The sequence below is a fragment of the Hypanus sabinus genome, chromosome 8 (genome assembly GCF_030144855.1).
Source record: "Hypanus sabinus isolate sHypSab1 chromosome 8, sHypSab1.hap1, whole genome shotgun sequence".
Classification (NCBI taxonomy): Eukaryota; Metazoa; Chordata; class Chondrichthyes; order Myliobatiformes; family Dasyatidae; genus Hypanus; species Hypanus sabinus.
Genome location: NC_082713.1, coordinates 136,705,683 through 136,731,766, shown reverse-complemented (window position 1 = coordinate 136,731,766; position 26,084 = coordinate 136,705,683). Strand labels below are relative to the sequence as shown.

The 26,084-nt window shown below is 36.6% G+C and overlaps 1 protein-coding gene across 4 annotated transcripts in view; it reads left to right on the top strand.

The window, feature by feature from the left end:
- ptprz1a (protein tyrosine phosphatase receptor type Z1a) overlaps window positions 1–26,084 on the top strand; it is a 258,925-nt gene that overhangs the window by 16,652 nt on the left and 216,189 nt on the right. For all 4 annotated transcript variants that reach the window (XM_059977946.1, XM_059977944.1, XM_059977945.1 and 1 more), the window contains exon 2: window positions 23,205–23,270. In XM_059977946.1, coding sequence (XP_059833929.1) covers window positions 23,205–23,270 — 66 coding nt within the window. The remainder of the gene's footprint in view (window positions 1–23,204; window positions 23,271–26,084) is intronic.

Genomic DNA, 26,084 nt, shown 5'->3' with positions numbered 1-26,084 from the left:
TAAATGCTGGCAAATGCATCATAAGGGACAAGGACCACCAGTTTTTCAGAATGTTAAACGCACCAAATGAGGAAGAATTAAGAGACTTTCTACAACTAATCCAATACATGCACTCATTTGTCCATCACACTCAGACATCCAGAACCTAAGAGAACTAATGAAATAAGATGCCAATATTAGTGACCACAAATCCATGAAATAAGTTTTAGCAAACTTCAGGAGTTATGCCAAGATGATACTGTCACATCACAATGGAGAAAAAACAGACTCTAACTTTACAAGTTGATGTCAAAATGACAGCATGTGCACATAACACACTTGATTGGCAAGAACTAGTGAGCTCAATAAAGGAGAGTTGGATCTGTATGTGAAAATTTCTAAATCTGTCTGTACATATTGAAATTTGTGGTAGAAAATGTTCCTTGGAGCAAATCAAAATGGAAATGAAAATGGAGCATTAGCAACACTGCAAAGATTACTTCCCATGCTACCGAGCTCATTCTAAAATATTTCACTCTGAATAGAAATGTCATTCACCACAGGCAATATATGAGGTGAGAGGTCTTGCTGTGAAGATATACCAGTTAATAAATGTAATGCTTACGACCCTGAGTGAGGTTGGAAATCAGAGGACAGATGGGCAAAGATGCAGAGTAGCAGACAATTCCTTTGCAAGTGATTTGGGGTGCCTTGAAAGGACGTAATAAACACAATCAGTACAAAGATTTGGTAAATCAGGAAGGATATTTTGCATGTTATTATACATGGAATGTGCACATTGTATCTCTTGGCAGCAGATGCCCTGTAATCTGAAAATAAAACACAAGACACAAATTTGATTCTTAAAGAATATTTAAGAAACCAAGTTCTGGGAATAAGTAATACTGATGTGTATGAACAACAAATGTAAGCAAATTAGAGAGTTGTGGTGCAAATTACATTTACAATGGCTTTAAATGAGTTCTTACTTTGTGTATTTCGCCAATTCTCCTTGGGTACATAATACATCATTAAAATTCATGAGTTTAATTTTTAATTTGGTTAGATTGATTTCAAGAGAAAAGCTCTGATGTACCACCATCTAGATAATCTTGAAGCAAGGAACAGGAAGAGGAGATTTGATAGGTGTGTTTGAAATCATGATTATTTTTCTTCTATTGGATAAAGTTTTAGTCAGTAGGGAAAAAGATGTTCAAGTAATAGGCCAATAGTGTGGAGGCAATATTTTACTGTTTAACACACAAGGAGCTGGGATCAAGATTGCATTGCTTGAGAGGGTGGCGGAAGCAGTTTCAATAAGCAGATTTGGATGAATATGTGAAAAACAAAGAATTACAGTGGCACAGAGGAAGGACAGGAAAGTGATAGCCTTCCTAAAGAATGATCCCATCTGTGGTACATCATATTATGATTACAGAATTCGTAAAACTTCAATGTCTACAATGCAACATTCTTTTTAAAAGATGAAATACTTTTAATAAATGGATATACTTTGCATCAGAAAGGGAATGTTACGTATATAAAAGATAGGAAGGCTCTGTAGTTTCACTGCTTTGGATAGAAATGGACATACAAAAATCAAGAGTTATTGCATTATGGTGTTAAGGTAATAGGTATTGTCACAGACAGAGTATATGCTTGGATGTGATAAATTGTTAACAAAGAAACTGATAACAAGAATGGGTGAAACATGAGCATTTAATGTTTTTATAATACTGTTTGTGAAATGGATCATTGTAACTTGCAGAATTGAAACCTAGCACATATAAATAATGTAAACTGTTGGCACAGCAAACGTGCATCATGAATGCCCATGGATGTGCATCTTTCTGCCACGTGTTTGAAAGACAAAGTGTCTGACCTTATTTAGCCAAGCTGCTGATGCTTTGAGTCATCATTTAGGTATTTCTTGCACCCTTTCAAGATTATGCACATAATTATGTTTGCCTCTCAGTTTTGCTCTCTTGTTGTAGATGCTTTATTTTGAGTTAAAGGCTGAGACCTCTTTGCCTGCTTTAATAATTCAAATAAAAGTTAATGATCCTATTTCTTTATGTTTATCCTTTGGCCTTCTTCCAGGTTTTACCAAAAAGCATCTTTTAACTGTTTTCTGTGAGTGCCATTCTGCGATATTGCTTACCTAAACACATTTCATACTAACTTGCTAAATACAAAGCATTTTGAAATATTTCTGTAAACATGTATTCTGAAATTCAAATGTGCTGTACATTCAGTGGATTCCAATTGAAAGTTGACTAAAACATGAAAGCAAACATTTTTTGTTAGTGTGTGGTGATGTAACTCTGGAAATATAATCAGGTACTTCTGGGCCACTTTTCAGTTTCATGCACTGAGGCATTTTCCCCACACAGCATTGCCTTTGGAGCATTATAGGCCGCCTTGGACCACATTGTCTCAGGAGCATGCATGTTGGAGACAATCTGGACTTCTGAACGCAGAGATTAATCTTCCATTAATCCTGGCCCCTAATTTATGAACACACTGTCAAACTCTTCCCCCAGTGAATCCTACACTATTGACAAAACAATAAATCAGTGGAGTTCTGTCTTGAACCCAGAGTCCAAACATAGTGTGAAATGCTGAATGTTTTCCACAGCAGGAAGATACAGATCCATGATAGATACACCTTAGGAGGACGTTGATCAAAGTGGTGACCTTTGATCACATTATGTCAAGAACTCCCAACAGCTGACCTCTATTTTCAAGGCAGTGAGATGTATTCAAATTGGTTTCCTTCTTAAATTACTTCTGTCATATTTTATTTCACTCACTAATGTAACATGGAAGATGTCAGCACTTGTCAGGTTTATGATGCATGAGTTTGTAAGAGTAAAAGCTATTTCTTGCCCTCATTAACTAGTGGGTGAATGTGACGGAAAAACTCATTACCGTGGCTTGGCATCAACTATATTAATCAATCTGCTTATATTTTTGGAAGGTTAAGATCTTTATAATGAATCATAATGCTAAGATGAAAAATAATAAGATATAGTTTGCGTTTACCTCCTCAGGAAGTAATTTAAAGTTTAATTAACCATTGTCCCAGAAAAAAAATTAATATTTATTCAGAAAGTTCCACTTGTTCATATAGTTGCTTCATAACCTTGACACTGGGTCGTGACATGAACAGGATGGAGAATATAATTTAAATAATGCTATTTTTAAGGCTTGGGTAGTGATCGATCTTTGAAGGTCACTAGGCAAATCAGAGCTGAGGAAAGGGTACTTTTGGAAAAAGAGAATCTGAATATAAAAATAAGTTAAACTTCAATTCATTGAGTTGGACCTCAACTAGAAGATCCTGGCTTTGCATTAAGACTGTATACAGAGCATCTTGCCACTGTCATTAAAGTGGCCAATCCCGTAAAGGCAAGTCTCACTCCCCGAGCATAGATTTCTCCCAATACTGAGAAACGAGCATCTAGAATTGGGAGTCTCAGTTATCTGAAGATCCACCAAACTGACAGACATCATCACTGATTTGAGGGGATTATCTCCAAGTATTAAAAACAGAAGAAAGGGGAGCTGGAGTAACCATTTAGCTGCTCTGTCATCCCTATGGATCTTAGCTGATCTTCTATCTCAGTGCCATTTTTCATCACTATCACCTTATCTCTCAATTCCTGTCATATCCAGAAATATATCAAAATCTCTTTGCATAAAATTGATGATTGTTTCCACAGCCTCCTGAGATGGAGAAACTTCTCCTCATCTCAGTCCTAAATGGCCTACCCCTTTTTCACAAACTGTACTGCCCTAGATTTGAACTCTTTAAGAGGGAGCTTCCCTAAATCTACCCTGTCAACCCTTTGAGAGTTAATTTTTAAACTTTGAAGGGATCTTCTCTCCTTCTAAAGTTTGCTGAATGAAGTCTCAGTTTACTTGGTGACACAAGAAACTCTGCAGATGCAGGAAATCTTGAACAACACACAAAATGTGGGAGGAACTCAGGAGGTCACCAAACATCTAAGAAAGGAAATGAAAGTTGATAGTTTAAGCTGAGACCCTTCATTGGGACTGTCTAAAGTCTCAGTCTACTTGGTCTCTTATTGTGGTGCAAACCCTTCATCTCTGGAACCAACATAATGAATCTTGCTGGACTTGCTGTATGGCAAATACATCCTTTCCCATTTAAGGCTCAAACTTTACACAGTACTCAAGGTGCAGTTTCATGAAGCATTAGTGCTTCCTTATTTCTGCAATCAAGCTCTCTTATAACGGAAAGGAATATAACATTCACCTATGTACAAGCGTTCCCATCTCCCTGTGAACATCAGTCCCTCATCATTCAACATACACATGGCTTTTCTGGGTTCTTCTGCATTCTATAGTTGAGGTTCATAAAATTTCACAGGCTGAAATCATTGTGTAAGCACATTCTTGTGATTAGCAAGTAACAAGACATTGCCTCTGAATCAGTTGCTTATTATAGCACATCAATGCCACTGGTCACCATTTTGTTACCACTAAATCCGACAGGACTTTTGTGTTGTACAGGACTGCTGAATAGCAGTCTCACCTGACAGGCATACCTTAGATTCCTCTGAGGATCTAACCTCTATAATTCCATCTTTAGGCCATTGTCAGCTTGCTATCAAACTTGCTCATCTGGGATGTGTTGCTTCTTATTATCTCTTTCTGTTCCTTTTGCCTTGTCTACTGTATATCCAAATTCCTTCTGTTACATTAATTTTATTGAATGTAGATCCCAGTCTTCAGGGTTACGAACACTTCTGCCTTTCTACCTTTGTACGGGTCCCCAGTACCATGCACTTGAACTTTCACACTAACTTCCCACATGGGACTTTATGAAAAGCTTCCTGAAAGTTCAAGTACATCATATCTCCTTTGCTTGTTTTGCGAATTGCATCTTTAAAAAAAAAGCCCTCAGTATGTTTATAAAATACAATTTTGTTTTTGGAAATTCATGTCAAATTTGTATAATCCGGTGGATACATTCTAAGTGTCTTGTAATTTCATTCTTTTACAATCACCACTACCATTTCCCCATTACCAGCATTGGGCTAGCCTGTCTGTCATTCCATTTGTGTTATTAAATTCCCAAGAGTTATTTAACATCTATAGAATTTTGGAAACTGATAACCAATGCACCTGTTTTCATAACTACCTTCTTTAGAACTCTGGGATGCAAAAGATCAGGCTTTGGGTATTTCTTGACTTTCAGTGATGTACCCTCCCCACTTCTCTCATATTCTGCCCCATCCCTCTCCTAGGCAGCTGCTGTAAACCAAATACATTTTGAAAAGCCCTGTAGAGTCAGAATCAGACTGATCAAATAGATGAATGGAGGAAGTCAACCTGGCTCAGAGTCTCAATAAAGCCCGTTTTCCTCTGCAGGCACCTGAGACATATTTTGCACATTGATAAACTGGAGATGGCTAAGTTCAATTTCAGCCTTGTGTAGTTATGTCTTGTTATTTTAATCCTTATTGAGTCCTGAGCTCTTATCATTGAATAAAACTTCATTAGTCTGGTAAAAGCTCCACTTCAGCATCAGCTAATAATCTTTAATTAGCCTGCCAATTATTTAATGGCATCACAGTGATATTCTTTTTGATGCAATAAAGAATCCACAATGATCATAAGGCTATATAGCTGTAGTAGAATCCATGCCTTTGAAACATTTTTGCCAGATTAATCTGCCCCAGTGCAAGTATTATTTTATATTACATTCTAACTTGTGACATATAGCATGAAACATACAAAAATCTTATTACATAACATGTAATATATTATTCCATTAAGCTGTAGCTCTGCCAATTAAAAGTTTTATTGGTTCAGGTAGCTTTGTAAATTGGAAGGTTAGCTGTAACTCATAATTGCTCCACGGTTTTCTGTTGCTTTGTTTCGGTAATACAGTGAGATTGTCAGTACAATGATATTGCACATTTCTTAGTAATTAAGCAGACTGATTTATCTAAAATGGTGCTGAGCTCTTTGAGTATTGTTGGAGTTGTACTCATCCAGACAAGTCATGAATATTGCATCATAGTCCTAACTTGTGCCTCGTGGATGGTGGAAATACTTTGGGATGACTCATTTGCCAGAGGATACCAGACACTGTTCATTGTACGGGATGGGAATATTCTTGGATATTCTTCTGGATAGCAGTTTAATTTTACACTTCCATTCATAGCTAAGTGTGATAGGACAGCAGACCTGTGTTAGGTCTCTGACAGGCTGAAAATGTCATGTTTTACAGTTTCACGAAGTTGGAGCCTGGTTTTTGGGTATGTCTGCCCTTCTGCAATCTTCTTTGTATCCTTACTGGCTGTGATTGGCTAAATGAGGGCTAGGCCAGATTGTGTTCAGTCAAGACCCCATTTGCATGTTGCTATAAATGTTAAGGATGTTCCAACACCATTCCAAGAGGACCCAAAGTTGTCATTGTAGATTGGGGATTAAGCAGTTACACTGCACTGCACCCACTGTTTGGGCTTCCCTTGAAGCAGTGGATTGCTTCTTCCAACCTTGCGGATTTCTGCTGGAGGTCTCACTACAGGGATCAAAACTCAGGGGCAAGTTAGCATCAGACTTGCTGACAAAGATCTTGAGAATTGAGAATTGCTGGCAAAGCTCTTTTTATAAATTTTAAACATCTCTGAGAAAAACAGTGTGTCTCCAATGACATAGATATAAATCATTAAAAATTAAAAACAAACTTTGAAATCATTTTCAAATGCTGGAAGTTAAATGAGAAAATGTTTAGTTAATTAGAAAAGTTCACACACCCAAGTCAGTCTGGCCACAATACACAAAGCTGGCACTAACAACTGAGGGGCCAGGTGCGAAGTACATTCCATCCCTTTGCTCAGTGTGTTCGTACTTCACTCATTGATTCAGTGGTGGAATAAACATCTGACCCCAGCTTAATGCTGACTTCAGTATGGGCTTGCAAGGTGGGATTGTGTTGACCCACACACTGCAGTATGCTGGTGGTTCTCACTGGAGCTGCTGGATACACCTTTCTACACAGGTGCTTCCAAAATAAATGGCATGTCATTCATAACCTTATCTTCTACCAAAGAGTGGACTTTCCTGTAACAATAGTTATTGTTTCTCAATGTTTGTGAAATACACTCAATCCTTTTCTTTTGGTATTCTGGAAGAGTAGTATTCTGGTTCATTTTGACTTGGCTCTATTCTTATGCAAAATGATTTAGGTTTGATCCCAGGTCTAGTGAATATGAAGGAAGGTTGAAGTATTTATTGCTTTCGTTATCTATTTTCCGCAGGGTAAATATACAAAAGAAACAATTCTTTTGGAAACAATTGAATTAAACTTGGCTTGATATTTTGTGATTGGTGTACTTTTTAAAAATTTTGTTCAGAAGCTAAACTTTTCACATGCAAATCGTGGCGATTCACAATTTTTAGTTTTGTAACACTGTGGTTCTATTCACTTCGCTGAGGATGTGAAAGTGCCAGAACACTTCCAATAAACTGAAGGGGTGAACTGCAGAACCAAAAGTCTGCAGATGCTGGACATCTGAAACAAAAACAGAAAATGTGAGAAATAGCCTGTGGGTCAGTCCGCATCTATGGAGAGTGAAATAGATTTAATGTTTTATGTCAGTAATCTTTATTTAGGCCGAGTTGACAACTTGTTTGTAAAAGCATGTATATATGAATGTGAATAATGGAAAAGCAGACTAATGGATGCATTGGCAGCATTAAAACGTGATGAAAAACAAAACCCTCTTGCATTCAGAGTATTGCTCCTCTATTCCAGACACTGGAAGATCATAACAATTCTGGGAAGTTACAGAAAGTCCTGAACTTTTCAATTCCCCACCATTGCAAAGATTAAGGAGAAAACCAAAGAGCAGGCAATAATTTGCTTGCTGAACTACATGATTTGATTTTAAAGACTAAATCACTTACCTTAAATTTAAATTAAAACAAAAGAGACTATCAGCTAAAAACAAGAGAGACTACCTTCTTCAGCTCATGAAGATGAAGATGGACAGAATTTCAACTGGACAACAGCCAGAGTCTTGAGTCACACAAGAACAAGAAAGAACAAGGATTTCTCGAAGCGTGGTTCTCTACAGAAGGATGTATCAACAAACACATCAATATAGATCTGGTATATGAAACTTACAGAGAAAAGAGAATTGTCAAATATCAGCGAATCACCAGTAATCTTGGGATCTGGACAGCGAAGCAAACACTTGCAATGGACCTCTCTCAAACCTAGCCAATCAGAATCTTCCTTTGTTAAACTGTTCACAATGTCTTGAACCAGTCAACCAGATCACGATGTCTAATTAATATCCATTTGGACCCAGGAGGAGTATAGGAGCTGACGTTCTGAAGAGACAACACACTCAATTGTGCTCTGATGATGGCTTTGCAATTGGAGCCGAAATGTTTGCAAACACTTAGCCAAGCTCGGCGATCTACAAAACTTCCACAAGAGAAAGTAGTTAGAGGAACAAGCTCAGAGTACAAGTGCAAGCAAAGAAAATATGAGTACTGCAGTACTGTGTTGGCACAAAAGGAAAAAGCTGCAGCTTCATAAGCTGCATTGGGGCATTTGAATCATTCATATTCTACATGGTCTGGAGGGAGATGCTTATGATGGCCAATGCTACTTTTGAGCTGGAGGAATGTAGTGATGATATGCAGGCATTGAATGTGCAACGTTACTTCTAGAAATCTGCTCTAGAATATATCACACACATGCTAATAACTGCAGAGAAACTAAAGTTATCAGTTTGTAATGGTAGCCCAGAGTTTTGAAGAATACTTCAACCTACGGCTGAATGAAGTAGCAGAGACCTATAAAATTCAGTGCATAGATTGAAAGCTGGAAGAAACTATGAGCAATTATATGATCATATTCAAAATCTTGTCATGGTATTGTATTTTTGGATCATGCATTCAGAGACAGGTTTATATATGTTCTAAGTGCATAAAGGATTGAATTGAAGGTGTTTTGCACAAGAAAAGCTTTACTAGATTCTGTATGTTTAATTGTGCTGGAGTTGAAATGTAATTGCAATAGAGATAGCAGTGATGAATTCTAGGCATTTCTTTCAGGAGTATTTTCCTTTTGATGCCCTTTTACCTGCTTTACCAGAATCAACATCAGGTCTATAATCACTGACGTGTGTCCTGAAATTTGTTGTTTTGCAACAGCAGTACAATTATCAAAAATGGATTACAAAAATGGATAAATATCACAAAAGGGGAATGATGGACCATTCAGAAATCTGATGGCAGAGGGGAAGAAGCTGTCCTTAAAACATTGAGTCTACAGAAGTCTGCACAAATTTTTGGTGATGTTAGAGCCACTGCCATGTCTTTGTGATTATATCAATGTGTGAGCCCATGATAGATACTCTGAGGTTTTGATGTCGAGGTTTTGTTGAAGCTACTTACCCTTTCCACCACTGATCCCTCAGTGAGAACTGGTGTGTGCTCTCCTGACTTCCCCGTCCTGATGTCCACAACCAGTTCCTTGGTCTTGAGAGGGAGGCTGTAGTTGTGATACCACTCAACTTGCTGACTTATCTCACTCCTGTGTGCCTTCTTGTTGCTATATGAGATGCTGCCAATAACAGTAGTGTCATCAGCGAATTTATAGATTGTATTTGAACTGTGCCTAGCCGCACAGCTGTAAGCATAATAGAGTATAGCAGTGGCTAAGCACACATCCTTGAGATGTACCTGTGTTGATTGGTCTTACTACAGTCTCAGGGATGCCACTGATTCTTAATAAGTAGTTAAGGATTTTATAGGGGTTGGTGGGGGGGAAGGATATCTCTTCATTTCACTTTTTGAGACTATGGCCATTAGTCATATGGAGCTTGAGTTCAAAAAGGGCATGGTAATGTGTACATCTACAAGTTTTGCAGTCAAATTTACTTTTGAATATGAGGTCAAATTGATGAAGCTCATGCAATAGTTATCGTCTCTTAATATCTCCTACTTGGGGATAATTTGTAGCAAAAATTTACATTTTCAGACATTTGTTGTTACATGCCAATGTGCATTAACATCCTATTATGACAACAGTAATCATGTATTAGCTAAAGGTTGAACTTGCAGTGAAAAGTTGTTTGTAATAATTCATAAACCAGAGTACGCTGGCATGTTCTATATATTATTGCCTTTGAAATATTTAAATTGTAGTATAAAGTTCTGATATTAACAACTTATTCTAAACTGTTCTGATAGGTATTCGCAGTATGAAAAGTCTCAATTTTCTTTTGAATATTAGTGAATAGTTACCCTTTAATAATTAACATAGTTTCATGATTAAGTTATTACAAAAATTCCAATAATCCAGCATGTATGTGGATTGGCAGATTTTCTAGACTATGAGATGTTAATTTGTCAACATAAGTGCTTCATTTTTATTTTAGATATTACTAGGTTTTATAATAAATTTTCCTGTGGATCAGTAAGTTGATAGGGACTACAGGAACTGAGGCTCATTGAGCTGAAACCGAGGGACAATATGGTTAAAAGGGGGCATGAGAACTTGGGGCTTGATCTGTGGTAAGGGAGCAAGGCAAACACCACCTGTTAAACCAGATGCCAAGCCATTTTCAAATACTTGGACAGTGTAATATTGGAATGTTTCTGTGTCTGGGTTTCCGCAGATCACTCAAAATGCTTTCAATAAAAAAAATCTATTTTCCCTTTTTCTAGAGTTTAAAATTTTAACATCAAAAATAAGTATTTAAAATGGTGTTTATTTCTGAATTTTATTCTGATTAAGCTGAACTTGGAATGTGTGATTTCTCCTTGCAATCAGTGTTTAATTTTCTTGGATGTTTGACAATTATTCTGTAGCTATACTCCTGAATATCTTTTGATTGGATACCAGCAGTCACGTTTCCATAATTTATTATGCAATGTTTGAATATGATCAAAGCCAATCTATTTGTTGACTGAGTTGCTATGGATCAGCATATACGATAGAGAAGAGGGGTCATAGAAGAACAACTTTAAGGCATTGACTGTGGTGACTGTGGAAGAGACAGGGATTCCAGTAACTGAGAAGCACAAAAATCACAGCAATCTGAAATGCAATGAAAAACCTGGAGATTGTTGGTGATGCTCAGCAGGTCAGGCAGCATCTGTGGAGAAAGAATCAGTGTTAATGTTTCAGGGTGATGACCTTTCAATAGAAAGATCACAAATCCAATTTATTTTATGTTGGGAAGGGGTGGAGAAAACAAAGTGAATGTAATATGGGGTGGAAATAGGAGAGAATAAGTGATGTGGTGTTTCTGAGAACTTACAGTAATATTCAATGATAATTTATCTGGTAAATAGAAGGTGAAGAGAAACAAAGGAGGCTCTGGCTGACCAAAGCTGAGCCTACGGGATGCTGAGTGGGAAAATCAAAACTCTACAACTGCTAGCAACCTGAACGGAAAACAGAATGCTGGACATCTTCAAGAGAATGGAACGGGTCCAAGCTATGTCTGTCTTTTCCTTTTTGTCGCTCGAAATCCTTGATCCACTCTTAGTCTTGCTTCTTTCTCAGTACATTCAGAATTGAATTTCTGTTTCTTCCTGCACTCTTAGAGAACTTGAAAGTTTCACCACCTTGGTTGCCAGCTTCCATCTTTCTCTCATTTTTATGAGGTTCATTCCTGACTCTTCCCTTCTTCTTCTCAACTTGTCCAACTCTATCTCGAGAGAACTTAGTGAATAATATCTATTACAGGACAAAACCTCCCCTTCGTCTCCATTCCTCTCTTTGTCTCTGTCTGTCTGTTGTCCATTGATGTCCTATTCACATAGATACACCACTTGCAGTCAGCAAGTTGTCACAGTTAATATCTTGCATCTCCTTTCCAAGAAGATTGGTGAGGTTGTTAATTCAACGGCAACCTAGAAGTAACTTTTATGGAGCCAAAATTACTATTCATTCCACCTTGGTAGAATTTCACTGGGTGAATGTTGTGGAATGTACAAAAGTATTCAGTAATTATTTAACAACAACACACACAAAATGCTGGTAGAACACAGCAGGCCAGGCAGCATCTATAGGGAGAAGCACTGTCGACGTTTCGGGCTGAGACCCTTCCTCCTGACGAAATGCCGACAGCGTGTCTCCCAATAGATGCTGCCTGGCCTGCTGTGTTCTACCAACATTTTGTGTGTGTTGTTGTTTGAATTTCCAGCATCTGCAGATTTCCTCGTGTTTGCTCAGTAATTATTTACTTTGTTTATTTGGCAGTTTAAAATAGCAAAATCAAAGCTGTGATGGGTAGAAATATGAAATTATAATTTGTTTGAACATAAGAAAATGCACCTATTTTAAATAATGATAATTGAGATTAATAATTGTACTGTTCTCAGAAGACTCAAGACTGTTTAATGTCATTTCCTGTACACAATTTTAAGGAAAATGAAATAATTTTTACTCCAGATCTGATTCCTACAACATCTGATGAGGTATTGACATACTATGATCACTCTATCTTTTAACAACCAAAACAGAATAAACGGAGGCATTGTCCAGGGTGAGTCTCTAAGCCCATTATGGTTTTGTCCAGCTTTAAATCTGCTCCCTAATTTACTGAATCAAATCAGAGACAACCAAATGAATTATATCTTGACACATCTACTATACATGGACAATTTTAAATTATATGTTCCATCATCAGTAACCCTAAAGCAATTAATTTAAATAGTAAAGCTATTTTTATAAAGTATAAACATAAACTTTGGACTAGATAACTGCAGAACATTAAACATAAAAAAGGTGCTGTAGAGCTTGTAGAATTTAAAACAGAGCAGCCGGATACAACAAAATCGATAGAAAAATATGAAACATTTAAGTATCTGCAATATCAACTATCAAAGAAAATAGACCATTGTGCAATAAAGGGAAAACTTTTGACAGAATTTATTTCAAGGCTTAAGAAAATCTGTCAGAGGTCAGTATTAAAAATAAATCACAGCCAATTAACACTTTCGCTATTCTCATATTAATGTATTCTTTTTTATATAATATCTTGGTCTGAAACTGATCTGGAAAATATACAAAGAAAAATAAGAACTGAAATGATAAATTTTAGAAAACGCTATGTACATTCAACCACGCCAATTAACACTACATAGGACAGAAGGAGGAAGAGGAATAACAAACATTAAAAATTTACACAACAGTCAGCTAAAACTACTGAGGATATATTTTCATCAATGAAAATGAAAATTTCAGCACTCCACAAGACCATATGCAATTCTGATAAGAAGTACACACCACTAAACTTAAATGAAAGCACAACCATGAAAAATGAAGAAAATATCACTACAGAAGAAAAAGTTAATATTAGAGGAGCATGGCCCTCTATGGAAGACGTTCCCATGATCTGAATAGATGAGATATCGACAAGGAAGCATCAAACACCTGGCTCAGAGTAGGAGACCTCTTCCCAGGGGTTTCTTGTAACGATATAGGAACAGGTGACTAACACAAAAAAAATTTTAAAAAAACACAAGAAAAAACCCAACAAATTCAAGACAATAAATACCAAGAGAAGCCAGAAACAATCCAACACATTACAGAAACCTGCAGCAGTTTACCTCAATCTGATTATTTACACAGGCACAATCGAATGGTAAACATCATTAACCATAAAAGACACCATACCTTACTATAAATACAAGCCTGATCCAGTTTTAGGATCAGAGTCCTACAAATTATATTACAACTGATCCATTATGCAGCATAAACAAGCAAGAACAACTTACTTAATAAATATAGCTGTTTCAAATACACATAATGTACAGAAATAAATAAGTCAAAAACACCAGAAATATGCTGAATTAAAAGAGGAAACTGAAAGATTTTAGATATGTACAGTGTATACATTGTCCTGATAGTAATATCTGTAACTGGCATCATCCCAAAGGTACTACACAATAGCATTAAACAATTAGGGCTACACAGTAATATCCATGTACATCTTCAGCAAACCACAATACTAAACACCACTAGAATAGTCCGAAAGTTCCTAGTGATTGAGAAATGAGTGTGCTTGGCTAAGCCCATACCTCAGGTTTTGCCAGCTTGAGCTGAGTAAAAATAAAAATATTCATAAAGCACAAAATAAATATAAATACATAAAATAGCTTATATAAGTAGATTGATTGTGTGTCCATTAAATGACACTAGACTGTACATTACGTGACTGATGGGAAATAATAAAGGAGAGGTGGATTTAGTGGGTGAAGGTGCTGATCAGCCTTACTGGTTGGGAAAAGGAACTGCTTAAGCATCCGGTGCTCCTGCCATGGATGCTACATAGACCCCTCCTAATGGGAGTGTGACAGACAGTTCATGAACATTTCTTGAAGACTCCCAGTTTATGGGAGTCTTCATGATGTTGCTGGTCCTTTTCTGGCACCTTTCTACATATATGTCCTTGACGACAGACAAGCTGGTGCCAGGGATACGCTGGGCAGTTTTGACTGCCCATTGTCCGCCGCAGAGCAGTTCCCACGCCAAGCAGTGATGCAGCTTGTTAGGATGCTCTCTACTGTACATCTGTACGTGTTGGTGTGCAAAGTCCAGCTCTCTTCAGCCTCCTCAGCTTTCTTGATGAATTGATGAGCTTTCTCGATTGCGTAGACTGTGCTCTGGGACCATGGGCGGTTTGTGACATGCACTTTCTGGAGTCTGAAACTGCTTGCACTGCTGTGTCACCAATGTGAAATGGTGTGTGAGTGGTGCGAGATTTCCTGAATTCCTGCAGGTGAATCCAGAGATATGCAATTTGTCTACTTACAAGAGCGTGATCTTTTTGACAGTAGTAATGGGCAGACTGATAAGTAATGTTAGTAGGTTGTGTTCTGTGTCCTGTAAAGTGTTTGCTGATGTCAGTGAATATCTAGGCATCTAAATTTTAAAAAAAGGTTGAAAAGTTGAACAAAATTGTATTGGTAAAAGTATAATTTATTTATTACATATTGATTTATATTAGTAAAATTTTCTATTCAATTTTTTCATTAAATGGAAATACAAAAAGCATAAAAACATAGGAATAATTTTCTGTACATGTGTCACACCGATTAAGTAAAATATTGTTCAGTACAATAAATGTAGACATTTACCATTCCGTTCTTCCTAACAAGTGGAAGAATCAAATATATAGCAACACTTACTTCACATTTGAAAATTACATATATCGTCAATATGACATTCACATAATTGCAATGTGTCACCATCTAGTGTGGTCTTAGGGTTTGACATAAGTTGATACCTTTGGAGTATTTGAATTACCATAGTCAGACCATCAATAAGTGGTATACCTCTCTGCATTGTTACAAATCCTTCATAGCAATGTTTCACAGCCGATCATTCAGTCAAAATAGATTAAATTAACTAAGTATATCAATAAATATTATCAGACAAAACCACAATTTTAGATCCAAAGTCTAATTACCTTCTTAATTACCCTGTGGAAATTACAAATATTAATGAAGAAAATGTTTTAAATAACCTCTTTATGAAAAATGCTACTGAAGCTGTTAGACCCTCTTAAATTGGAATCAGTGTTTTAAAAATCTATTTATTTGGTTAAGGTTGTTTGACAGTTAGGGTTGTAAATACATTTATTTAATCTCACAGCATTGTGAATATCATCGCATAAATGCAGGGGCTGATTCAGAAAAATAATGTGAATCATTTTTGGCGATGTAGTGTCCAGTATAAATGAGTTTAAATGTTTTCAATTTCAATCAGAGGTTGAGCAACTGCCAAATCAGAACAAATGAATTGAACCGAACTTAATGTTTAAACTCTACAATAAGTTTTATTTTACAATGACACTTACCCTTATAATATGGAACATAATTATAGACAGTGAATCTAACATAATCACAGTCAGTGAAACAAAGAGAGAGCATGGCATTATGATTGGGAGAATGAAATTGTAATAGGGTTGTAATAATTGGAAGGAATAGCATAGAAATTATGGGAATGACAGTGTAATCTCTTGAGATGACCTCAGAGCTACATTTAATCATAGGAATAATACTGCTTAATCACTGACTAAAATGTCACTTAAAGCCAGTTTGAATACAGCTTTCTGTTCTGGTATGATTGTGCCACACTAATACAACATACATAAAATTAATTCCTCAAACAACTTTTCATGACTCCATTTCTGCAGTCTGAACCTCTCATGGTCCTGTTTTAATCTGAAATTTCTCAATCATCTGAATATATTCCATGAATGTGACTTTGATAATATTCTCACCTGTTTAAGTGATTGTTCTGTTTGGGGAAAACATGGATTTTAAATTATTTTTGAGAGTGACTCATTTGCATCACAGCTAAGGCTGTACTGTAAAAAATAGAGCAACCTCTCTTGATGGAACCAAACATTTGTATCTAATAGTATAATTCAGGGCCAGAATTTGAATGAATAATTTAGCTGCGAATGTCAGTGATGTACATCTGTGAGCTTTGTCGAGTATTTTTATGATCTGGATGGAGATGCAAGGTCATATTGAATATTTTAAGCCTGAGTAATAGAGGCATTGCTGAGAAAGTTATTTCGTGGAGATTGACTAAGATTGATGGTAGGCAGATGTTTTGTTGTCCGCAATTTGCCATTGTGTGGGTTGAATTTTCATTTTGAATTCAGACTTTCAAAGGGTTATTATGGTGGAAGTGCCTCTGGGGCAAATGCATGAAAATGGTTGCATATGTTAAGAAGAAATTAAATTGATCTTATTTACCCCCATTTGTTGATCTCAAACACTTCATTTGTTGGTTTAGTGATATGGATAAAGATGAGAGGGAATGACATAACTTGATTAAATGTATGCTGCATAGTCCTTCATTTTAGATGGGGAGTGTTGTAGTAAACTATTGGACAATACTTTATCAAGGACTGGTGGGGCCAGCTGATCACTTGCTCTGCTCATGGACCTGTCAGAGAGTCTAGGGGCTGCATTGTGCATTCTAAGTCATACTGAGGTGAAGGAACAGATACCCTTTGTATCTGTGAGACTAGATGGCACATTCATTTGAATTTGGATGCTATTTTGAATTCACAAGCTCAGGTTAATTAGTTTTATTTTGTTTATTTTACATATGTCTCTACATATTAATGAACAGAATTTTGATATTTCATCATCTTTTTTTCTTCAACACGTTTTAAATGTGTGGTTATCAGCAGATACCCCATCAGCTTCTTCCAAGGTATTTGGCACAACACTGCACAGCCACTGTGTCTTTCAGTTATTACTACACCACGTGGTGGGAACTGAACAAGCTCTGCAGATCTCAGATGCCGTGGCAACACTTGCATGTCACCGATGCGAGTTTAACCTGCTATCAAAGTTTTCTGACAGATTGCATCCTTATGGAAGCCACTTTGTCAGAAGCTTTCAAAAGCTATTGGAACTTAATTTTGATATTCATCGTTTGAAGATGCATACATTTTTCAAGTTTGTTTTTGTGTTTTAATGAGTAAAAAAAATGAAGTACAGTTGTTAATGTAGTTACCCAAAAAAAATATAAGTTTCTTTTTACTTGCCTCTCCTCATGTTGAAATAGATGGCATTGCTGGATCCATGCCTGAAAACCAGCAGTGGCTCAACAAGTAAATTTCCCAGTGCTCCTGCGGATGAACTGCAGGATGTTGGTGCGTTACCACTAGATTTCATGAGGAAGGCAGTCAGGAACACCTCTGGAAATATGGGATTTCCAATTTTGCATGCACTTGAATGGTGGTCCTGATATTCCTCATTGTTATGGGAGAAGATTCTGGACTATTGTTGTAGGACTAATTTTGGAAGATGCCTTTAGGTATTAAAGCGAATGGCCCAAGTATTTTTAATACCATACATTAAAACTGCTTCAAATTGATATTTCGCTTAATAGCCACCTCAAATCAATATGTTGTGCTTAAATTATATCTTTTATTTTTGAGAAATTTATAAACTTATCCCCACATCTTGCAGTACCATCTGGGTTGAAAGGCAAAAGGATCATTCGTTGCTAGGTCTGAATTAGTACTGTTCTTGTTGGCTCGGAGGCCATCGGTGATATTCCCTTGATTGGACTCTTGTGAAGGTGATCTGCTCTTGCATTTCCTGTGAAATGATTTTACCAAGACGAGGGAGTTAGCAAATTGGAATACCAAACCTATATCTTATTTATTTGCAGCTTTGATTTGTGGAGGTTTGGTTTATAAATATAACTGCATGATAAAACAGAGTAGAGTTTTAAAGTTTGTTCCCTCTTGGTGCATTCATGTGTTTCCATTTAGTGTCACACAACTAAGTTACCTTTCAAGCATTATGATTTAAAATAATGCTGTCTAGAAATGTCATTGATTAGTATTTGTTTATTAGTTGCTAACTGCCCAAAATTCGATTTTATATACCTTGAATAGGTTGCCTTCTTAATAATTTCCAGAACTGCAACCATTGCAAGATTTGACTGGATATTTCTGGGAGGGTGAGTGATTCATGCAAGCTCAGTAGATCATTAGACCTTGTGACATCATACATTTGGCACTGCACTGCAGATCAATTACCTATTGAAGTTGGACATCCAATAATGAAGAAATGGCTGGTCTATCACAGTCATGGGACCACGAGAAGCAAAGCTTACTGAAGATGACCAATGGGAAGCGAATTCCACCATCTTCACTGTGATGTTGTTTACAATGCTCAAGATATGTCTTCTACAGCAACTGCAGTCTTGTTAGTTTCTACAGGTATTATAATCTCTGCAGCTCTGAACATCCTGCATCTTGTAGTGGCAGGGACCTTTCACAGAGTGGGGCTGATCATGAAGAAGCTTATATGAAGAAGTGGCCACACACATAGGATTTGGATTTACCCTCTGTCTTGTGTTTTCCACTCACCATGGTAGTCTTTCATCTAGTGGTCTCTGGCTGCCATGGGAAAGTTCTTTAAGGTTTGATGATCTTCACTGTCATTAGCATCAACAATGTTGGAGCTAAATAACTTTCATGCAGCAATTGTGGAAACATGAAACTTAAACCACTTGACTTCTTCTGAGGTAGGAAGTAAAAATAAACATTAAAAGATTAGCCTTGTATCAAAGGTACACTTATCAGAATTAGATTTACAAACGTTTGTACATGCAATAACATTTTTACCCAATTTCTAAGTAAGTGCTTTAGAAAATAGCATCTCTAACATTGCAATCCCTTTGGATCCAAAAATAGTTTGTAATTACAATATGACAACAGGACATTTGAAGAAATGTTGAATTGAAATAATGTGTTTCCTAAGCACCCAAGTCAGAGGAAATACTAAAACATTTAACTGAATTGTTTGGTTCTCCAAATGGGTGTGCCATATCCATGTTGAAGTATGACTAATTATAGCTTTCCTCTTTCTGACCATATTAGATAACTTATGTGTAATTAAAAGTGACATCAACAAATTAATACTCTCAGGAAGTGCTGTGCAACTCTAATTCATAGAAGAGGCAGGAGATCATTTGGTTGATCAAATCTGCACTAGCACACTTGAAGAGTTAATCCTTCTCCACTGCTCTTTCCCTATTTTTATGGAAGTTTCTTCTCCTTTCCAATTCTCTTTTTGAAGATTATTTTGAATATGTTTCTACAACTCAACAAATTTTGGATCAATCATTGTTTGCTTAAGAATTATTTTCATTGTCCTGATCTTTTGCTCGTAACTTTAAATCTGTGCCCTTTGCAAATTAGCATTTCAGCTATTGGCATCTTTTCCCTTCACTTTATCATGATCTTGCATCCTTCTATTAAATCCCTTCTTGTCTTTCCATGCTTTGTGGAGTACAAGGGAACCTTCTGTAGCCTGTTGTAGAACTAGAACACATACTGAAGCCCTTCCAATAAATTACATATGTAACCCTTTCAAATCGTCAGATTGTTCAGGCCCTTCTTAAAACATAGTGCCCAGAATCTCCAAGACTTCAAATAGGACCAAACTTGTGCTTTACATAGATTAATTTATTGTGTTTTGTACTCTTATAATTAGGATATTTAATGACCTATCTTACCTCATTTAATGATTTGTCCAAAAACAACCCAGATCACCACCTTGACCTCCACAGCTACAAAATTTAATGCTATTTATGGACTTTCCTAATTCTTTCTTACACAAATTTACATGCTGAAATGCTTTTGCCACATGTCATCCCAATCCTCTACGCCTGCCAGTGTGCCCTTGAGGTCTTCTACTGTGCATGTCATCTTCTGTGATCCATAGACCTATGCCCCAAAATTATCATAGTTAATTTACTTCAATAACAGTGGTAGTGCTAATGTTGAATCCTTGTCTACTTCTCTTCAATTCAAATGTGAAACTTCTATAGATGTGCGGTGGAGAGTATACTGTTTAGTTACATCATGGCCTGATACAGAAACACCAATGTTCTTGAATGGAAAAGCCTACAAAAACCAAAACCCTGCCACCATTGAGCACATCTGCACGTAGCACTATGGTAGGAAAGCAGCAGCCGTTATCAAGGATCCCCACCATCCAGGTCATGTTCCCTTCTCCCTGTTGCCATCAGGAAGGAGAAAACAGGCCTCAGGACCCACACCACCAGGTTCAGGAACAGTTATTACTGCTCAACCATCAGGCTCATGAACCAGAGGGGATAAGTTCATTCAACTTCACTCATCACAACTTGTCCCATAACTGATGGGCTCACTTTCAAGGACTCTTCAACACACGTTCTCAATATTTAGTGCTTATTTATTATTATTGTTTTGTTTTTTTTTCTTTTTGTATTTGCACAGACTGTTGTCTTTTGCACATTGATTGTTTGTCCATCTTATTGTGTGCAGTTTTTCATCAACTCTATTGTGTTTCTTTTGTATTTATTGTGAATGCCTACAAGAAAATGAACCTCAGGGTTGTATATGGTGACATATGTGTAATTTCATAATAAAATTACTTTGAACTTTGACCTTGAATTTAGCACAAACCCTCCACTCCCTGTGTCTGAATGAACTAGGTGTCCTGATGTGGACTGTTTATTTCTCACCATCGATGCTCCCTGACGTGCTGAGTTACTCCAACATTTAGTGTTTGTTTCCTTGAACTAATTTTGTTTCCTTGCCTCTTTTATTGGTTGGTTTCACTTTAGTTATCAAGTGCATAGTAGTAAATTAAAAGCAACGCCTTTTGAGGACACAGACCCAGAACCCATGCATGGTCATCCACTCACTCTGTCGTTTCACCAACAAAAGTCAATCCTGTTGACAAAACACAATTAGCCCTGAAGTACTCAACTCTGTGCTGCCTCACATCTTCAGTGACCCAGGTTCAATTCTGTCCCCTGGCATTCTCCATGTGGTGTTTGCATGCGACTGTGTTTCCTCCAGCTTCTTTCGACATCCCAAAGTTGGGCAGCCTAAGTAGGTTGATTGGCTACTTTAAATAGAACCTAGAGTCCAGCTGGGTGGTAGAATTGGAGGGTGGACATGGGAGAAGTGGTAGTTGATAGAACTGTGAGGAGAATAGAATGGGATTAGTGTAGGATTCATATAAGTGCGTGCTTGATGGTCAGCACGAACTAGTGAGCTGAAGGACCTTTCTCAATGCTTTGTGTCTCTATGACTAACTCATCCCTTCATTGCCACCCTTCCTTAATTGAAGGCATTTTAACAATGATGCTATGTTGATATTCATAGAATTAGAACTGAAAATTGGAATGGAAGTTAAACTTCTGGAAAAAAGCAAATGTTTCATTGAACTTAAAGCTGATGTATATTATAAATATGTATATATTTACCTCCCATAACCAGTCATGTTACTGCTTGAATTCATTGACATGGACAAGAATTTGCTAAGATCACAATGGATGTTTCTATAAAATCTGAGCAATGCCAGTCAAATTTTGTGAGTTCTGATTTTTAAGAAATACAAAAAGAAGATCTGGCAGATCAAATAGAGTGGTGGACTAGACTTCAAACCAAAAAGGTTGAGGAAGTAGTTTTCAAGTACAGCTAAAATGTGAATATTTGAAGAAATTCGAGGTTATAAAGCAGAAAAGCAAATAGGTAATGTCAATTGATTTTTGTAAGGAAAGGTGAAGACCTTAAAACAAGGACACAAAATCCATGACTCAGGTTACAGTAAGGGAAAATGGTAGGATGTTAAAGGTGTTAATATGAATACATGTTACATTTCCAATAATAAAAATGAATTATGGCACATCACAATAGATTTGGTTGATTCAATAGCTGCCTCTAAGATGTGATCGTAGGCTTATCATGGATGGTGTCTGCATATTACAATTGAATCATAGAAAAGATAGGCAAAATGGAAAAGGTTTGTATGAGGGGAAATTGACTAAGTAAATTATGAAACTAGATAATTTAGTGTAAACATTTAATCTATTTTAAGGAATTAATTAATATTTCCCAAGGAACAAACTTTTCCTGGAGAAATAAAAGTATGGCTGGAAAATGATTCAGCCATATATAACTAGGGAAGTTAGTGATACTTGATTATAATAAGTGTACAGGATATAACTTTTAAAGATTGAAAAGGCTTTAGATATTATGAAAAGTTGACCAAGAAATTAATGCTAATCAAGAAACATGGTAAAGAAGAGGATGAAAAACATATAATTGCTTTTAAGAACTTTTGCACATATGTCAAACTGAATGTACAGTAAATATACATCATTCAGAGGCAGGAGGCAGAATATCATGGCTAATATGGAAATGGCAGGAATATCGAATGGGTAGCATGTTCATCTTCACTGTAAAGACTGGCAAAGAGTGCAAAAGCAACCTCAAAGCAAACATCTACTGAAGATGATGAATTTGAATAAGTTAATTAACAAAGAGTAAAGTCATAGATCAATGAAATAAAAAAAACATATCCCTTGAACCTTGTAGTTTATCTTCTATAATTTTAAAAAAGAGATGTAAAGATGCTTTAATGTTCCAATTCTAGAAATATATGTATCAGTTTTTACTCCTATAGTTACAATAGCATAAATTCTCAAGTTTACTTTAAAAACAATAAATAATTGCTAGCTTTGTTAGCAATAGTTGCTGTGGAATATTGTTTAGGTGTTTTTTTTTGTTCCTTCCTTGGTATCTGGCAACAAGTTTGTTTTTTTTAAATTATAGAATGTAATGTTTCAGTTGCATTGCCTTTATTCTAACACTTCTTTCTCCATTCTACAGATATGATACATGGATTTTACAGACAACAAAATAATTTATTTGATGATGTGGATTGGTCATATGTAGGTAAGCACTTAATTTTACATAATTTATTAACTCATGTGAATCGATCTAGTCTTGAAGCACATGATTACAAGTTTTGAGTTACAGAAGCCTAATTTAATTCAAGCAAGGTACAATGGTGCAATCTGACTTTTAATTATAACTCTGTTCTTATTCCACAACATTGCAAGGTGAAAGCTTTTCTTTGTCTATGACTAAAATTGTTTTTTTTTAATTGACAAATTCAATTTCAGAAGGATTAATTTTCAAACGTGTTTCTCCATTCATGTGGCGATGTTGTTGTCAGTTTTAGAAATACATTCCTGTTATACAGCAGAATGCAAAACCACATTACTCCTTTAACTATAGGCTGGTTGCACATATTCATTCTATTTAGGAAATGACTGCTACAGAAATATCTGGCTAAGAGTTTCATAGGTTTCCAGCCAACAAATACTCCATCATAGTAATTGCCTACTTCTAACTTGAAACCATTGCATACTTCTGCCCTGGTGCAGAGCCCTCATCTAGTTTGTGATAACAATGGCAGAAATCCAGTTCTTTTGGTCAACCACTCAACCTCAACCTTTCATGAACTTGATGGTATCCAACACTCCTTTGCTTGTGGCCTAACCTTCTCCAGTTCACCCATTACCCCTACGTTAATCATGAGAATTTATTGCACTTGTAAAGTGGCTGATGTTAGAGCGGTGGAGTCACCAAATTAGCTTTCTACATCAATATTCCTTTTTAATACATTTATTAAACCACATTGCAGTTATATTATAAAACCCTCCCTGCTTGTGCATAGTGGAAATAATTATCTATTTCTATCGGGAGTCAACATTTGTTTCACATTGAAATGAGTCTACAGTCTCTGTTAATCAACACTCAGTACATAATCTGAATGTCAATTCCATTCATAAGTCACTTTTCATGTGGCAAAACAGAATTCTGTGTCTTTTGGTTGAATACTGTCTAATGGGGAAAAAATAAAGTTAGAACTATGAAATAATTGTGTTCACTTTTTCCTGCTTTCATTCCCTCTTCTTTAACTAAGAAAATATAGTATTGATCAATATTCAACAGAATTGTATAGTTAATGCTGAAAGATTTATATTTCTGTATGTGGTGCAATGTGCTCCTGGTAAATTTGCTATTATGCGATGCACTCAACCATAGCATTATTTTTCTCAAAACCTGAAAAGGTTAGGACAGTATTGAAAATGCAGCTTCACCCACAGAATGGAAAAGAGAAACAATAAAGAAAATGCTGGAAGAATACAATGAGTCAAGCAACATCTATGGTGGTGGCTCGGAGCATCAAAATCTATGATGCCAACAGCATGGATATTGTGGATAATTGGATTGAGACTCTATATCAGACACAAGAGTGGAGAAGGATGAAAGCTGGTATAAAGAGGAGGGGGGGGAGTGGTGTCTTGGGGGTGGGGGTGTGGAGATATGGTAGCTGATAGGTGGACCAAGGAAGAGTGAAGGATGATGGTCAGAAAAAACTAAAATGAGGTGAGTGGGAGGTGGGCTTGGGTTGGTTAACAGAGACTGTAGTCTCATTGGAAAGGGAAAACAAGATGTATGAGGATACACAGCCAAGTGATACCAAGCTGCAGTTTGAAAGTTGAGACAAAAGGTAGACTGGAAATATTGGAAATCTGGAGCAACATACACCAAACACTGAAGGAATTCAGTGGGTCGGGCAGCATCTTTGCAAGGCAAATAAACAGTGGACGTTTTGAGCTGAAACCCTTCATTGATCCTGATGAAGGGTCTCTGCCTGAAATGTTGGCTGTTAATTTCCCTCCATAGATACTGCCTGACCCGCTGAATTTGTTCTGCATTTAATGTGAGTTACTTCAGTCTGAATGTAGAAGGAGGCCTTAATGGAAAAGAATGATCTAAATCTGGAGATATTCAGTATAGCACTCTAATTGGAGATGTTCGAGACATCTTGCTTTCGATTCTGGATAACACGGTGTGTAGGCAGATCCGGCAGAATAAAAAAAGGATCAAAAATCACTGAAGTATCAATAAATAATGTAAGAAACAAAGGAACTAAGTCTGCAGAATTAAATAAAAGTGAGGCAATCAGCATACACCATTGTAGTGGAGTACACCTGTCAACAGCTTCTGGTAACCACGTGGGCACTTGAATGAAGAAGCTGTCATCAGTGAGACTCTGCTGCTGTATACTACATGGTGCACCTTTGTCCAGCAGAAATAATTGCTTCAAAAGCTCTTCAGATTTTTATTCCTTCTGATAATCATTGTTCGAGGTATGAGTTTTTAATGACAAACAGATTTCAATGCTGTTTCATAATCTCTCTAACCCTAATAAGCTGATGAGCGTAGTATCATTTCGTAAGACAAACTATGGAAGTCCAAAAATATTAATGAAAAATGTTATTTATATATCATTGGTTGATTAATTTTTCAACTTATACCTGAAATCTCATTATATGTTGATATGTATGTTCTTCTCCAGGAAATATTTTTAAAGTTACTGAAATAATGTGTTTTCCTAATAAGAATGCCTAGGGCGCTTGATGAACCCCAATGATCCCCTAAAGCTGTTGCCAGTGGGAACAGGAAAATCTAAGTCATAGAGATCTTTTTGATCTCTGCAAGCGACTGTTTTGAAGTGGGTTGCTACTGTGGAAGGATAGAAATGAAAAAAGAGACCATTTGTGAATCCGCATGATTTTCTTGATATTGAGTGTGATGGATCAGGATTTCAAACCTTTATTGCCAAAGCAGGACAAATTTTAACTTACGGGCATGTATTCACAGTGATCAAAATTAGAAATGTTATAAATTATA